General features: G+C 47.8%; 1 protein-coding gene across 8 annotated transcripts; it reads right to left on the bottom strand.

Moving 5' to 3' along the window:
• Positions 1-3,038: 3,038 nt before the first annotated feature.
• On the bottom strand, positions 3,039-17,699 carry uimc1 (ubiquitin interaction motif containing 1). Of its 8 annotated transcripts, none has more exons than XM_085471093.1 (23): positions 17,611-17,684; positions 17,248-17,335; positions 16,661-16,825; positions 15,749-15,858; positions 15,537-15,615; positions 15,296-15,417; positions 14,576-14,962; positions 13,891-14,496; positions 13,637-13,679; positions 13,450-13,547; positions 13,194-13,312; positions 12,508-12,706; positions 11,748-11,852; positions 11,619-11,674; positions 11,338-11,507; positions 11,048-11,109; positions 10,211-10,301; positions 9,841-10,134; positions 8,838-8,913; positions 8,649-8,751; positions 5,238-5,286; positions 3,526-3,559; positions 3,039-3,400 (listed from the first exon to the last, which is right to left on the bottom strand). In XM_085471093.1, the coding sequence occupies exons 4-23, from the start codon at positions 15,836-15,838 to the stop codon at positions 3,229-3,231; spliced, it is 2,955 nt and encodes a 984-aa protein (XP_085327219.1). In that variant the 5' UTR covers positions 15,839-15,858; positions 16,661-16,825; positions 17,248-17,335; positions 17,611-17,684; the 3' UTR covers positions 3,039-3,228. The 8 variants fall into 8 exon arrangements, 7 of the variants coding, with proteins under 7 accessions (XP_085327219.1, XP_085327221.1, XP_085327220.1 ...); XM_085471095.1 differs by lacking the exon at positions 16,661-16,825 and having other exon boundaries at positions 14,576-14,727; positions 14,806-14,962; positions 17,611-17,683; XM_085471094.1 differs by lacking the exon at positions 16,661-16,825 and having other exon boundaries at positions 17,628-17,699.
• Between the last annotated feature and the right edge of the window lie 3 nt (positions 17,700-17,702).

Consider the following 17,702-nt stretch of genomic DNA (forward strand, 5'->3'; position numbering starts at 1 on the left):
TCTGCTCCTCGCTGCTAAGGATCATGTGGCACATGTGCTGAGCTGCCCTGGATCTTTTCATTTGTTGTGTAAGGTTTGTGGGGTGGGGGACCCTGCACATTTCATGCATGTAATGTTTAAGTTTATTTTGTGAGTTGAGGAGTAGCACTTTCTTTTCTTTTGTTTTCCTCTTAGAGTAAACCTCAGCTTAGTTCTGGTTTTTGTCTTTTTGGTGTTTTTCTTTGGCACAACCTTTCTCCCCCACATTGTTGTATGGCTTGGAGACATTGGTTTCTTTGAGGAACAGCCCAAAAAAGCTCTTATCTGCTACAACACTTGTACCGACCTATTGGAGTTGGTGCGTAACAACCAGACTTTGGTTTTACTCTCTGTGGGTTTTATTGTCCAGCAGCCCGAGGAGGCAGATGTTCCCGTCTGACGAGGGTCGAGTGTTCCTCGAGAACGTGAAGAAGTTTGTTCGGTTTTAGTTTAAAATTGACACCTGGAAGCAGCAAATACGATAAAACGGCCGGACTGCTGTCTCTAGGTAAAACAATAACAGCGCTTCATTCCCTCTGGCATACTTCAACTCCATCCAACCACACCTCCGCCTCCCACCACCTCCTCCACTGAGGCGTTCTAGAGCCAGCTGCCACTAGGACACGCCCACAACACCTGAGGTGCCCAGACGCCTGAGCCTGAATGTCCGAGCTTTCCCTGTGATCCCAGCAGGACGGGAGATGGTTATCCTCGAGATGCAGCTACCGACCCACGTGGAGTCAGGCCTGGTGGGCTTCAGGAGCTCGAGCCGAGCTGCCAGAATACAGAAGCGTTAACAGTTTTCCAGCTTTTCTGGAAAAAAGAAATGTTTGACAAGAAAACGAGCAAGAAAAACCTCCTGTGAACCAGCTGACTTATTTCAGTACACAAACGTCACATTTCACCTTGATCCTGTGAATATTTTCAGAGTAAAAGCTCTTAAAGTACACACACCGATATTCCTGCATATATAAAGTTATATACATCTCATCATACATCGGTCAGGTCACAGCTGGAGCTGTCAGGTGACTGTGTGGTGGTGTATGAAGAACGTGACTCACTGATTACTCATCGTTGAGCAGCTCGGTGGTTTCTTCGTCTCGTTTCAGAGAACCTGTCCACTAAATAAACCCAGGAAGTTGCAGAAACCCCGGCTCCACCTGTGCTGCTCGTTATTCTAAGAAGCTCATTTCTTCATCCAAACTTAAGTTGCGCCTTTATTCTTTCTAAACTTTCGCCTGGTGGTGCAACTCGCTCAGCGTTGAGACAGCGAATGTTTCAACACAGCGGCCACAGAATGTTGCGAGGAAACTGAAACCTAAGGCTGGAGCAAATGAACCCGACGACAGGCCGTCTGGGGCCTCCTGAAGGTGCAGAGATCGTGTGAAGGACGAACGATGAAGGACACGAAGTGTTCGGAGTTCAGCGCAGTTCATTTAAGTCTGTTTTCATCAAAGAAATGGGAAGAGGTTCGATTCAAGTGTTTTGTGGCCAAAGAGGTGAAAATGAGGCAGAAAGATCTTACAGGACGGTGATGTTTTCAGATAACTCATCAGTGCTGCGTTCACTTACATCGGGAATAATCAGTAAACTGACTTTCACTGCAAAGTAAGAAACTCTCAGTGTTCAGACACAGGACGAGTCAGTGCAGAACAGGAAACACTCGTTTATGAGATTTTATAGAAAACATTCACAACAATATTGATTTTGATCATTTTTGTCTTGTGAAGACAAACAAAGCACTTCTAGTTTTTCTTTCTTTAGCTCAGTTTGGAGGCTGAGTAAGAATAATGCACATTACACTGCAGTTCCTCCGGCGCCACTCGAGGCTCCGGCGGTGACGGATTTTACAGACAGCCTGTTCCTCAAAGCTAGGGGGCGTGGCCTCTGTGACTGGCAGGCTGCTAGCAGGACTCCCTGGGCCTCTGCAGCGTGTTTGTGCTGTTGAGCCTTTTTTAAATTATTTGAGAACTAATATTTCATGCTAGGCGTTTATTCAGTGTGCTACTCAGCAGGTACCATGCAAGGGCTAGCTTGCCAACAGCGGGTGAACAGGTTAGCAGCCAAAATGGTGACGCTGAGGCCTCAAAACCCAGAAAGTGACATCACAAGCCTTCGTCCATCTTTGATCGAGGAAACAATGCACAGAGCGGGACTCGACTCAAGCACCGACACTGTTAAGTTCATCTGTGGAGCAAACCTCTCTAACCGTGGTGTCCTCTGGTTTACAGGAAGTCTTCGATGTTACTGTTACGTTACAGGAAAGTGAGGTCTGGATGCCGTGGCGTGTCACTCTCCTGGAGCGATGACAGATGCAGTTTGGTGCTGTAGTGTCATTTCTGAGCCACGACGGAGGAAAAGGCTGGTCCAAAAGACACCTTCACCCAACCAGCTGCAGGCCCGTCTGTCTGATGCTGCTGAGGTGCACCAACTGTGATGGCACAACACCCTTGCTTGAGGGCACACCGGACTTTCTGCGGTGTTTTTCTTGGGTAATCTAGGAAACTCTGAGCTGACACAATCACTCAGTCACGACTTCAGCACAGCCACATTCAGCACTTCTTCCTTCAGTGACCTCAGAGGTCACCACGCCGGACCACCTGCCTCCATAACCAGCCTATCCTGCTCTGGATGACACCCAGAGAGCTCTGAGGTCTCCCTCTTCTCCTCCTTTGTCCAGACCACGTCAGCCTCGCCTCTCTAACCTGAGGCGTCCCTCTGACAGACTCATTTCTAATCCCACCCATCCCAGTCGCTCGGCAACACAAAGGTGTGTCAGAGCACGGCGAGCAGAATGTTCACCGAAGGCCAGCGCACACAAGCACACCGAGTGAAACGATCAGCTGAAAACTCGACTGTACTGTGAGAGTTTATGGGGACTGACTCACTGCCGCCTCATGTGGCCACTAGAGGAACTGCAGGTACTTTGGTTTGGCCTCACCTGTAAATGCAGTGAGCAGCGCCTCAGCGCATCTAACCCGCTGTTTCCACACGAGTATCCATGACGACGGGACAGAAAATCAAAGGCAGAAAATCCAACATTTAATTTCATTTCATGTTTGAGCGAAGCTACAGTAACATAAAGGAAATGTTCATGAGGAGGTAGACTGAGACATCTTCAGCGTCAGCCCGACGCACTTTCAGCACTCAAAAGTTCGATCTGCAGAAATGTCCTTCAGCCCGCTGTGGGCTCCAGTTAAGGCTCCGCCCTCATCGGCGTCTTTGGTACGGCTTCTTGGCTCGCTGCTGTTTCTTGAAGTCGATAAGGCAGTCGGCGGCTTCTGAGATGGGTGTGAAGGACCTGATGGGAGAGCTACTGACCCTGAATGCTGACACTTCCTCCTCGTCATCATCATCATCGTCCCGCAGATCGATGACATCACTGAAAGAATGAAGACAGAGAAGATTTCAGGCGTCTAAAACTTGAGCAAACAGGGTGTAGCAGGAAGATTTCAGGTGTCTTTACAGCTGGACTTCAAACCCAGAGCTGTTTTAAAGGCGCCTTACCCGGGCAGGACTTTGGATCCAGACGGGCCAGCATCTGCAGAAACACAGCGAGGCAGGAAAACGTGACTTTATGAACCCTGATTCAGCGGTGACATCACATCAGCAGGACAACAGCTTTCCCCGTTTCTAGAAACATCCCGACCCCGTGTCCCTGACTTTTAGAAACGGGAACGTTGATAACAGAAGAACAAAACCTGGAGCTTCATCTATAATCAGTCACATCAGAGTCTCAATAATCATCATAACAAAAGACTTTATACCAGAACTATCAAAGTCTCCACTCAGTAACTTCATCTCAGGGTTCAAATGTGTGAGAAAGTTCTTCACGGTGAACCTTCGGGAGGCCAGACTGTTTGATTTAGGACGCCTGTGAAACACGAGGGCTGTAACTGAGTCCTGCTGCTGAAACGTGACGAGCAGCTCATCACTGCTCAGTGAAGCGCGGCTCAGTTTGGTGAATAAGTTAAATAAAGAGATTATAATTTGACTCCATCCCAGTCTGAAGCCTGAGCGCTGAGCGTTTAGCTTTGGACACGTTTATCGTGGACATCTGAGACTCATTCCTCGTGTTTTCCTCCCTTTAAGCTCGTTAGACTACACTGCAACAAGGCCAAGGCCGGCGCGGGCCTCGCCTCGGAAAAACAAATTCCAGTGAGAACGGAAACAAAAGACAAAGTCTGACAGCGAGACGCTCCGCTCTGCACGAAGGTCACGGCGAGTTGTCGCTGAAGATGTTTAACTGTGACTCAGACTTTTGGGTTTTCATTTAGCTCCTGTGATCTGCAGAGAGCAGTCGGGACTCTGGCATTTTTCTCCCATCAGGTCCACAGGCGGAGGCTTTTATTTTTGAGCATGCTCCTTCACATGTCACTTGTGTGACCTTTGACCTGCTGACAGTGCTGTCATAAAGAAAAACGAGGAAGCAAAAACAGATATGAGCGTCAGACGCCCTCTGGTGGTCAGCGTGAGGAACTGCAGCCGTCTCAAACAGACCTCTCTGCTGGAAGCTTTGAGCTCACAGGAACGTCTCATCAGTGTTTACTCTATTTTACTTTTTCTTTGTTTTTTATCATCATTGTTTTATTCTGTGTAAGTTAAAGAAAATCACCTAAATAAACTCATAATAATAACAATAATACATACAGCTAATGATCCGACAGTCTTTTCTTTGTCAGCTCGTTTCCACTGAATCAAACGCTCACGCGGAGCCTCGGGCTCTCTGACATCACATCAGCAGCATCACACGATAAATCGATAAATGAGAAGATTTCTTCATCACTGCTCAGAATAAAAAAAACCTTTACTTTACGTATTGAACAGTAAATTCAGCAACGTTCCTGCAGGCTGCTTTATTGGGGGCGTGGCTGTAAAAACATGGCTGCCTCAGACCGTCCAATGACTGTGCTACAAACATGGTGATTTCAAATTTGTTATTCAGCAACTATTAGCAGGTATCTGTGATACAACCATGCAGTCAATTATACATGCTAACAAAGCTAGCTAGCATTAGCCGATAGCTTAGCACTCCGCGCTCTCATCTGAACCTGGCAAATTCTGCCTTCAGGAAAACCCCCTAAAAAACAATGACATCAAATGACAAACCACCGTAATGGGGCTACATCCATCTTTTATATACAGCCTTTGCTTTTTTTTATCATTCAGATTTTTGTGTTTCAGAGGAAGAAAAACAAAGAGCAACAACGATGACGTACCCGAGTCTCTGCTCTCCGTCTGATCCAGAGCCAGCAGCAGATTTCCCCTCTGCAAGATCAGAAAACAACAACTTTTAAACATCTTTAAGTTTCTTTACTGAACTTTTACTCTTTTAACACCAACAGTCGGAACTTTGAATGAAACTCTTCAGCTTTTCAAGCAGCTTCTTTTCTTCGTCACCTGAGCTATGATGTCCCTGTCTGTTGTCTCCTGCTCCGTCTGCTCTGCTTTTAACCAAAAAACAATAAAAACTAAGTTTAGGAATAACAAAACAAAAGCCTGCTGTAATTTAGGATCAACAGGTGTCTGATTTCAAAATAAAAGCTTGCTGCTGTTACACATTTTCCTTGATGTTTCTCCTGGAACAATGCTACGAACATCCTGCTTCCTGTCAGACTGTCACCTGTGGATCTACACCGCCAAAGCCATCTGGCAAAGGGGGGTGTCAAACATAAGGCCCGGGGTCCAGAGCAGGGCTGCCAGAGGGTCCAATTGGTCCTGTATTTTCATGTTTTACATGTTTTAGTGCTGATAAAGACCTCACCGCTCACACTACAACACAGTAGTAGGGCTGGGCCATATTATACCGTTCACGGTAATATCGGTACAATGTTAGGCAACGATAAGAAAATGAAATATCACGATAGAATATGGGTAAAACGCGCATGCGCACATGGCCGAAAAAGCACGGTGGTAACGGAGAATGAGAAGGGAGAAGGTGGATCGTTGAGTGAAACGGATGATCCAGAATTGGTTTGTAAAGATGGTCCCACTTCAGTGGTGGTGTTTGTCTGTCACATACCCACCAAAGAACTTTTTTTTTTTTTTGTAGAACATGCAAGCGGCCGTTGTTATTGATTATGTGCACGTTAGCATATGCTACGTCCGGTGCGGAAACTCCTGTGGGGAGCTTTGTTTCCGGTGTCCTGGTTTACGGTCCAAAACAAGTTAAGCAAATGAATGAATCAAGCGGCGATTTACATTTCTATAGATGTCTCGGGCATTTACCCAATATATCTGTAAATGATGTTCATCGACTTGTCGATATTTTTCCCCCGCGCCTCAGAGCAAAAGAGAAAAAGGATTCAAATGTTATATTTCTCAGCTGTCCCTCGTTTATCGCGGGTGTTATGTTCTACAAATAACCAGCGAGAGGTGAAATCAAGGAGCCGATTTTATTTTTGACGGTGCAAAACGTTTGGTGGACATCGTGGACATACAGCGCTGCACTTCAGAGTCACACTGCTAGCATCGATGCAGCGATTCTGTACTGTACAGGAGAGACGGAGGAGATCGTCAGCAGTGATCAGGACGCAGGACACAATGTGATGTAAAAAAAAAAAAAGCGCAAACTTGCACTAAAAAAATCTGCGAAACAGCGAGGTGAAAGGTGAACCGCGTTATAGTGAGGGACGACTATAATTTTGAAGGCAAGTCACAACATACCCTTTGTAAATACTAATGTATAGAAACCGTTACCAGCAATCATTCATTTTTTGTGTGGCTTTTTTCACGGTTTGTTAACATGCTGTGTAGGTGTGTACTTGACAAGCTGATCTCGACATAACGGGGGAAACATCTGGTTTGACTATTCTTCACCTGTAGTTTGAATGCTGAACATTTGCCTGTTTAAATCATGAGACCAGTCTCTATACAGAGATACTTCTGAATGTGGACGAGGTGTCTTCTGCTGCAGTGATGCAGTTCTGCTTGTGTTGAGTGATGTAAACAACTGATCGATCTAAACGCTTTAAACATCAAAACTGATCATTAGATTTTTATGACACAACAGTGGTGAGTGTTCCCACCTTCTGCTCTTTGTAACTTAACGCCATCTTTCCGTTTTCCAGTTTTGGACATGATTTTGGAGGATATATCTTCGCAGTAGCGATTGACCGCAAAGTAAAGCTACCAGAAATGTACAACCCCACATCCGGTCTCAAACCAGGAAGTTAGCGTTTTCTCGTGCACAGGGTCTATTGCCGTATTTGTCGGACTAAGGTGCTCGTAAATCTGGGAGTAATCTGGGTCCTAAACTCCCTCCCCTTCAGGTCCCAAAGTCAAACGATCACTGCAGCATCACTGAGAGTTAAAAACTGTCTAAATTCTTTCATCTTTAATAAAACGATCAGCATTGCTGCTTTACCAGGTGTAACTATGAAGTTTAACATCCAGGCATCCATGAAAACAGAGTTTATTACATTTAACGAGTTAGAAGTTAGCAGGAAGTTAACAGAAGTTAGCTCGCTAGTTTCGCTAGTTACCTCAGCATGATATAGCATGTTCTGACTGAGAGATTTCTGAAAAAATTCAAACGTACAGCTCTGCTATCACTTCCAACATAAATGAAGACAGGAAACTAAACAGCAGTGACGTTTGTAGGGTTACTGAAGTTGGGCTAGCTGGTATATAATGATGTGCTACGTGATCGCTAGAGACAAAGCTATGTTAGCATAAACACAGTGAAGCTAGAGGATGAACGCTAACCTTTTTCCACTCAATAAAAGTTAACGTGAGGGTTCCTGATGGTTAGAGACAAATACAGTCGCATGGCAGGATGCTGTAAACGGACCAAACTTCAGTCAGGAGAACAACTGAGATAATCCATCCACAATACGAGGTTAGTCATTAATATACTGCAACAACAAGGGAATAGAGCCGCTGTGATAGAATACAGCATTAATGAATCAATGGTACAGAAGTGGAGGAAGCAAGAAGAATGAGTTTAATAAAGTTTGATTTATCTGACTGCTTTGTTGTCTTATAATCCCGTGCACCTTAGGGTCTGAAAAATACATATTTGGCTTTTTATTTGGCACACTGCAGTTTAATGTTGCAAAGCACCTCTTTTTAACTTCAGTGGATATTATACATGGTTATGCTCAGGATATGTCAGCCCATTTCTACTGGAAATGCCTTTTGGTTAAACTTTCAGCAAGGAATTTGCATTTGCACTGTTACATTTTTATAAAGCTTTAATGTACATAAAAAACAGCTGCTTGTTTAAGTGAAAATAAATGGGTGTTTTTTGCGCTAGTAAAGTTGTGGGGCTGTATTTTGTCTCGCATCAATTATATCGTCATTTATAACGCAAATTTTCAAATGTACATCGTGATAAATATTTTTGGCCATATCGCCCTGCTCTGCACAGTAGCATGTTTGGTTTTCCATGACTTACTATAGAAATTTAAAAACAAGTGGGTCCAGAGTAAAAACACGAAACCAAACCAAGATGACGAGCTAAAGTTTCACTGAAACGAGCGGCTCAAATGTGCCTGCTCTTTCTTTGTAAACAGATTTGAGTTTACACAGTGAAAAAAAGGCTGATCGCGGTTTGTTGCAGACTAAACTGGTGGACTGTCTAAGCTACAAGCAGACAGGTGTGTGGTTTCAGAGCGTCGCCGGCTTACAGCTGCAGTCTTGGATCCGTGGCGCTGGATGCAGAGCTCGGTGTGTCGGCTGTAGTCCTTCAGAGGCACGGCTCTCTGACAGATGTAGCACTTCTCCTGGTTCCTGTTGGATTAATTTAGAAGAAAGCAGCGAGTCAGAAAACAAAGAGCTCTTGCGGCTAATGTAGACATCGCCGCAGACACACCTACCTGCCAACGTCAGCGCCCTCATTTGTGTCTTCGGCGTTCGCTCTGTGTGTTCTCTTCCTCTGAGTCTTCCGTGACACTAAAGAGGAGAACAAAGCTCCGACTGAAACCACAAATCAAACCACAAAATGCCACATCTGACTCTCACCGGTGACTCATGTTGTAATTCCCAGTTTGGCCTGAGGGTGGCAGCGTTTTGTCACTGTTAGGTTTAAAATTGGACACACTGATACAGAAAAGCATCCAACTAGCTTCAATGTGAAGGTTTGGAATAAAAAAATCTTGAGAGAACTGATTTTCTACCTGTGAATTACTCTGATAATCTAACGCCCACGCTCGCCACGCCCGAGTTTGACACAGCCTGAACTCCGATTTCATTCAAAACGTGAAGCACTGTGTTCTTTATATATTTGGCTGACGCAGAATGAATCATCATTTAAAACCATCACACAGGACGAGTGTGACTGCACAGTGCAGCTTCCAGCAGATCGGCTCGGATATACGAGACGCAGCACAGAGGAAAGGTTTTGCTTCTGAATATGTCCGAAAGATTTCCACGATGACGACAAACCAAAACAAACGTCCCGATCATGGAAGCTCGGGTTTATGATCGCAGCTTGCTGAACAACAGTGGAACTTCACTATTATATAAAAGCTTCTTTATTCTATGATTTATTTCATTTCTATTACTCCTTCATTCCTTCTTTTTTCCTATTATGTAACTTATGTTACTGAGTTACTCTGTGGCTGCTGTAAGACAAAATAAACCATCCTCTGTCATCTACAGTGCATGTGTGACAGTTAAAGCATCTTTCCGATCTATGAACCTTCAGCAGTGTTTTATCATTTTGTTCTTTGACGTCTTTGTTGTTTTTCTTCTTCTGTGTTTTCTTTCATCGCAGATTTCTCTGAGCTGTTCTTGTTTCTCCTTTTTCGAGCCGCTCGCTGCGTTTGAACGATTAAAGTTCCTGATGAACTCTGCGGATTTTTAAAAAAAACAACTCACCTTGTATGTAGTCGACCTTGGGCCTCCTCTCCTCCACGACTGCTACCTCGCCGTCGCAGTACGCGGCGTGCATCTCGATCCTGCTCGCGGGGAAGGACGCTTGGCAGAGCGGGCAGTCGACGGCGGTCTCGGGGCTGCGGGGGACGACGGCCGGCTCCGGCGCTTGGTCCTTTATCTCCTCCACATCTGGATCCCCTCCGTCCTCCTGCACCTCCTCCCTGCTCGCAGGCTGACCGGCGCCGCCCTCGCTGCTCCTGACGGGGACGTCCGCCTCCATCTGTTCACCTGTTGGAGCTGAGGATAAATGACAGCTTCAGCTTCTTAAACACGCAGCATGGAGGGTGAAAATGAAGCTTTTCTGTCTGATTACCGTCGGCCTCCACCTCCTCCACCTGTGGCTCGCTCCTGGAGGGAGGATCAGCGTGAAGGATCATCTGAATCTCCGGAGTTTTAGCTGCAGGCTGCGGACAAACTTTTCACATTATTTCAGCACTTTAACACATTATTTACTGACTGCTGCCACACACAAACCCACCCAGCACCTCCACCTGCTGCTTGTACAGTTCAGGGTCTCGTGTCTCTGAGGAAGAGAACATGCAGAGGTGGTGCTGACCTGTGGACTTGAACCTAGAACATCCACAACGTGACGCATCAGTGCTAACCACTGCAGCACCGTGCTGCCCTGAAAACTCAGGACCAGTTCCTGTCAGAGTCGGCCAATCAGCTTTAACGCAGTTAGATCAGAACACATGAGCTCAGATATAAAGGATGAACACACACACACACACACACACACACACACACACACACACACACACACACACACACACACACACACACACACACACACACACACACACACGGCGACGTTCATCAATGAAATCGTCACTGTGACGGTGCTGCAGGTATCTTCTCTAACACCATCCATTTACTAGCAGACAAGCTCCACACTCTTATTTTGAAAGTCTAGTTGCTGCTAATCAGTTGAAAGCAGTCCTTCCTGTCAGACTCAAACTCCACCGTGATGGAGAGGAGCCGCTGACGGCGGTCCCAGTCTGCTCTGCAGGTCCTGCACGCGACGAACCGGAGGCTGAGCAGAGCGAGGACCGCCAGCTGCTCCCGGGTGGAGGAGGAGTCAGTTGGGACCTGCAGTTAACCTCCTGACTTCCTGTCTGCGAGTTTCTCCCGCACACCTGAGCAGACTCACCTGATCTTCTGCGTCACACACCAGCGTCACGTCCTGACTGCTGTCGCCGCTCAGCTGCGTCTCTGAGGTCACATGAAGAATAACGTTATTGGAAAACACAGATAATAAAACACACAAACATATCACAGCATCGTTGTTCACTCCTCTCACTGCATTCAGGTCCTTTACACTCACATCAGCCTCGGCGTCTCAACTTCCTGATTAGAGACAATCTGATGAGTTTCTTCTAGTCTGAAGAAAAACGTTGAACTCAGGCTCAGGCGTGAGGGCAGCGGAGACAAAATCCTTACCTGGACAAACCTCACAGTCCTCAGCGTCCATCGGTTCTTCGTCTCCATCCTTCTTCCCGTCCTCCTCTTTGTTTTCCGTCTTCGTTTGCTCCTCTTCCTCCTCCTTCTCCTCCGTTGTCGGAGTATCAGCAGCTTCATCCTGAGTTTTGCTCCTCAGCCTGAGACCTCGTCTGAAAGCCAGTTTGAACAAATCGAACGTTCCTCGTCAGATCAGACGGAAATCTCCTTTAACCTCCAAACACGAAGCAGACGCCGCTTCACGGCCGAGAGCAGAGTTTTACCTGCGAGCGGCGTGACGCTGAGGCGATCCAGCGGGCAACTCGTGCGACGGCGATTCCTAAAAACATCACACGTGTTCAAACATCTGGAACAGAAGCAAACAAACGTAATCTTCTGAGACATTTTTGTACCTCCGTTTGCGGCAGGACGGCCTCGCCCCACTCCGCCTTCCTCAGCAGACGCCGCTGAGCCCGTTTCAGAGTCTTCTCGTAAACCTCCATCTGAGCCACGATCACCTGAGCGGCGACAGGAAGGACGAGTGGACACACGCTTATGATACTCGGGTCAACATTCTCCGTCACACACGCATCACGTTACTGATTTCACAGTGACTCAGATTTGATTTGATTTTGACATTTTTAAGAATAAAAACAAACAAATTTATTTTACACAATAAAATAAATTTGAAACAATCCCTGGACTTCATTAAAGCTGCTTTGCATGATTTACAGCTGAAAATAATCCTTCTTTATCCTAAACAGGGGCTTCTGCAGCCTCTCGGCTCATCCTCTGTCTCCGCCTTTTATGACTTTGTTCTGATTGGCTGTCCCTCGTAAACAGCAGGTGGCGGGGCTTCTCTGACTGACAATAGCCATACCCCCCCTCTGTGACATCATAAAGTTCCACAAGTAGAAAAAAACTGTGTAAACATTTCAGGGATTATTTGTAGACACGCTGACTTCACATTTGAAACGTCGGCCATGTTGACTTCTGTCACATCTAAGACCAAAACTACATTTAATTACTGAAAGAGTCACTAATTATTTTTGCAGAATTTCATGCATGAAGTAAAAGACAGCAGCGAAGCCTCGTCCTGATGTCAGAACCATGATGTGCTGTAAACGTGTAAACGAGTCCGTTATAAATGATCGTAATCTGTAGCGTGACCACCTGCGTGTACGTGTCTGGGTCGAGGCCTCGCGGGCAGAAGGGAACGCCCCAGTAGTAGTGAACCGTGGTGGAGTCGGCGGACTCTCCAGAGCCGACAGAGGAGAGCGTCCTGCTGCGATCAGGCCGCGGCTCCTCTGTGCCGGACTTGGAAGAAGTTTCAGGCGAAGTTTGTCTGTTGGAGCTGCTCTGAGGACGCAGGCTGCAAACAGACAGAGAGAAGACGGAAACTGGTTTGCATGATTCGTTCGGCAGCAGGACTTCACTGTCCTGTCTGTGTGTGCACAAACGTTACAGCTGGATTCAAGTAACGTGCACAAAACCCACAGACACGTGTTTACTGACTGTATTCAGGCCACGCCTTCTTTGTTTCTAAGGAAACACTTCCATCTATCTGTCCGTTCAAGCAAAGCTTCCCAGTCCCTCTCGGGGGTCCTCAGGGTATTTCTAGGCCATGAAAGACTTATAACATCGCCCAGCTGGATCTGCCTGGATAACCTCGACAGGGAGGAGGCGCTGGGACGAGCATGAACCACCTCAGGTGACTGAGGGTGGGTGTAACGTAGGCTGTGAGACAGGTGAATGTTATTTCAGGGTTGAAAAAGAGAAACAGGTGAACATCCCGCTCCCCTCATCTTTTACTCACCAGAGTCTCGTGAGCCTGACAGCTGACACGTGAGGTTTCGTACCTGCAGTTTGATCCAGTCGCCCCTGAAGAAGCAGCCACGTGGTTCAGGGAGGCCGCCGGGCTCTCCGCCTGATGAACTGACGTCTCCTCTGGGAAGACGGGGCTGGGAGAGCCGGTCGGCTGCAGGAAAAACAAAAAAGCAAAAAACGACATTTTTAAGATGATGTGACAGAGATGAAGACATCGCCCCGTCTTCATCTGCAGTCTGTGTGGACGAACTGAGCTGTGTTCTTGTAGTAAAATGATCAGCTGTGTACCGTGATGTCCTCGTCCCCGTCAGACCAGACTAGCGTCATATCACTGGTCAGCTGACTCTCGGCCGGGTTCGGGGCTTTGGCCCGCCCGCTCAGCTCGTCTGCATCGAGGAAATCCAGAATAAAAACACCGTCAATAAAAACAGACACAGTCCACACAGTCCGAAAGCAGAGCGAGCGACCTTCCTACCTGACTCGGACGCTTTCAGCCCGTCCAATCGACTCTGACCGTCCTGCAATAAAGAGCAACGAAAATAGAGAAAAGAGTCTGAAAAGTCACATAAACATCAAATAACTGAGTGCCCAGTGTGGACCAGTGAGGCACACGATCGAGCGTCTCATCGTGACGCTTTCAGAGAATCCACGTAAATGTATCGAGCGTTCGGCTTTCTGGGGGAAAGCGCGCTCTGACCCTGCATGCAGCACTGCGACCTCTGAGCTCACCTTCCTGTTGGCTGGAGGACTCTCGCACCTCTGCTGCTGCAGTCCAAAAACGGGGCTCTCGGAGTGGGCGTGGCTCGGCTCGGCCTGTCCTCTATTGGGACTTTCTGGGAATGCTAACCGTTCTGATGGAGGAATGCCGGGGCTTCGTGGGAACACGGGGGACGTGGGTTTCACGGAGGGGGTTAAACTGTCCTGAGAAGAAAACGTGAATCCTGAGTTTTCACCGTCTTGGCTGCGCATGGCGTCTCGAGGTCTGCGGGCGCTCGGCGACCTCTCGTGCTGAGCGTTCCTGCCAAACACGGGGCTTTTAGCGCACTCGGGGCTCGGCTCAATCTCGTCACTGTTGTCGGGATCTGTGCCAGACAGGGCGGGGCTTTTGGGACATGAGGCGACGTCACTTTTAGGGAACGTCGGGCTCTCGGGACGACGGGACTTTTGGGTGGCGTTCGAACCATTCTGAGAGCACAGCACGAACCCGGAGCTCCTGCAGGTGTCCAGCAGGTCCTGGCTCAGCCGGCCGATGCGGACCTCCGCCCGGCAGCCCGTCAGTGGAAAGACGGGAGACTGATGCAGCTGTGAGTCCTGGATCTGCGTGGAGTCGGAGCTCTGGGAGGAAACAAAGAGATGAACCTTTAAACGACTTTTCTGACGCACGTTTTCCTGCAGATCGCAGACGATGACGAACCTGCGGCGAGTCGGGGAGAGCCGGCAGAGACTCGGAGCTGCAGGGAGACGCCTGAGAGTAGACCTGAGTCTGCGATAAGTCTGGCATCTCCGGCAGAGGACTCCCCGCTTTCCTCTTCCTCTTTAAATTCCCGTTGTCACCGTCTCCAGATCCTGCTGGAACAAAGAAACAGTGCCTTTCATATTTATTTCCTGGTGTGAAGTCTGACCTCAGATGGACGCCGGTGTTACCTTGAAGGCAGCCGTCCTCTGAGGCTCCTCGATCGATGGCGAGCGTTGTCTTCCCGTTCGAGTACGCTAGTTTGCGGCGGGAGCAGAGCCTGAGGGAAACGTCGGCGGGCTGAGATGGACTCTTGGGGGTCCGGCACGCCTGCGTCTGGCCGACCATCTGTGAGAGGAAAAGCAGGAACATCTTTCTCTGCATTCATTTGTCTGTTTGCTCTGATTTGTTTATTTACTAAGATTAGCATTGTAATCTGTGCTGTTCTGTAGCTTTTAGCTAACTTTAAAGAACATGAATGAAACTCTCAGAAGCGCATAAAAGTAAACCATGCTAATGTCAGGATTCACGCAGATCTGTAACATCGTCTTAGAGAAGAAGAGCGGGCGCTCTGCAGAGAGGCCCTGATTGGTGCAAACTGCCATCAGCTGCTGATCGACAGGTAAACAGGACAGAAATAAAACCCAGATGCGTGCACGCCTGCTCCAGCTCTGTACTCACGCTCTCCTTGATGGCCCTCATCATGGCCTCCTCCTCCTCTTGCTGCCGTCTGAGTGCCGTGGCGCTCGCTTCCTGTTCGCTCAGGCGCAGAGCCAAGTCCATCATCTCCTCCTCGGACATCTCTGCAAACACACACACAGAGCTTCATCACCAAAGTCCTGCTTACACCCTCAAAATGAAACAGGTTCAGCAGTTCTTGAACCTCCCGAAATGCCCTGATTCCACCTCCATGCTTCTGCACCTTTAGGTTTGGATTTGCTCTCCCTCTGCCGTTTCTCCCTCGCCATTGACGTGGCGAGCAGCGACGCCGAGAGCTCGTCCTGCAGAGACAAAAAAGGACAAACAGTTCTGATGTTGTTTTTCATGCGGCTGCCAGATTATCAGTCAGATTTTACTGATCCTGGTTCCACGAGAGCGACCTCACGTTCATTCAGGACGCTCGCGTTTCTTCACCTGCTCGTCTGCAGCTTCGTCCTCCTGCGAGTCCTCCTCCTTCTGGTTCTCAGAGACCACGTCGATGAGCTTTTGCTTCCTCAGCGCCATCTTGCTCTATTCCTGAGTAACTGCAGCCAGCAGACACACAAAACTCTAAATAATAAACCAACCAGCCGTAAAATCATTGCGTTAAAGTTATTAGTAATCATCTTTAGATCCACTGCTTCCATAAACACGTAATAAAACATGTGACTGCCGAGCTCCAAACAGGGTTTTATTAACACGTCGTTTCTGATCTCAAATATCACCACAGTCCGTAACATTAGGATCCACCCAACCATTGTCTTCTGCTCCAATCATCATTGGATTGGTGAAGTCGATAATTGGTCGGATCACTTCATCCTCCAGCACAGTCCGAACTCTCTGAGGAATCTTCAGAAATGATTCTCCAAGCGTCCTGAGGGACATTCAAAGCTCTTCTTTGGATGTTTCTGTTTTTTGTCCTGTTCTCCATCAGAATGATCTCACTCTGCTTCAGGGATGTTGAGGTCCGGGCTCTGTCGAGGCCAATCTGTGACTGATGGTGTTCCTCAGGCTTCTCCTGCACTGGCAGTGTGTTTGGCATCAGCCTCATGCTGAAAAACGAAGCTGCTGCCAGTCAGATGTTTCCAGACGGTACTGATGGCGTGTGGAAATCTGACCGCACTTTCATAGAGTTGATAATTCAGTTTCGATGAGATCAACACACTGATTGAAGGACAGCAGAGACCACGACACAGCCTCCACCATGTTTTACAGACGGCTGTAGACACTCGCTGTTGTAGCTCCCTCCTGACCTCCTCCACACATTCGGACCATGATTTTGATTGGTTGCTCTACCAGACCTGTGTCCATTAATGTTAAATCCAGTTCAGGTGTGATGAGGCATACCTGTTTCCCTTCTTTAAGAATGGCTTCCTGAGAGCCATCCTTCCCCTGAGACCACTCCTGATGAGGCTTCAGTGATCTCTCAGGTCTTCTCTCTGAAGGACATGACTGTCACCTGCTGTTAACACCTCTCACTTCTTCTGTCCTCCACTCGTCTAGCTTCCTCCTCTTTGTTAAAAACACACAGCACACCATGCTGAGATATACCTAGTTTCAGCTAATAGATCTTTGGGAATCACCTTCCTGGTTCAAACATACTTTCCATACCCCAAACTTTGTTTTTTCTTTCCACATTTTTTGATTTTAAATGTAAAGAAAAGTCCCCAATGGAGTAAAATCCCAAATAATTATGAGTGGTGGCTCAAGACTTTTGCACAGCAGCTGAGAAAACAAGCATGAATGTGTGATACGAGTCTGAAGTTTGCTTTGATGGTCACGATTAAATAATTTAAGTTTGTGATTGTTCAGCGGGATTATTTAAAGGGTCAGTTCACCCCCAAAACACGAAGCTTTAATCCTTCGAACCGCTTGTTTCCGTCTTTAATAACAAACAGCAGAATGAATGACAGCCCTCAGGCCACGCCTACTACCTGCTTCACCTGATGATGGTGGGTCTCCTCCTCCTCTTCGCCTCTCTCCTCTCATCTGTCCTGCGGTGGGGCCTGAACAAACTGCCCTCTGCGTTAACACAAAGACAAACAGAGGCGCGTGAGCGGCCTGAAACATCGCACACTGGACGTAACGTTAGCTCACACGGCGCGAGGGCAGCGGTTGATATGGAAACAAGCTGACCACACGAGTCAGCGAAAAGAGGCCGTTAAAAGTTGGCGCTTTTCGGTTTTCCCGCAACTAAAGCGTGACGCTAGAGAGCGGGTCAGCCTGCCGCTCCTGCCCGGCACTCCGAGCGGCTGAGGCGGCGGTTGAAGGCCAGCGCTCCGCTCACAAACACTCACCCAGCACTTTTCCTTACTTTCGCGGCGCCATGTTTGTTTCTGTCCACCTCGTCATGTGACTGCGACGTCGGCGGGGCCGCCGCTGTCCACGA

This window comes from Copadichromis virginalis, linkage group LG10, assembly GCF_057382275.1.
Source record: "Copadichromis virginalis isolate Kocher_CV1m ecotype Utaka linkage group LG10, C_Virginalis_male_GT1.1, whole genome shotgun sequence".
NCBI classification, from domain to species: Eukaryota; Metazoa; Chordata; class Actinopteri; order Cichliformes; family Cichlidae; genus Copadichromis; species Copadichromis virginalis.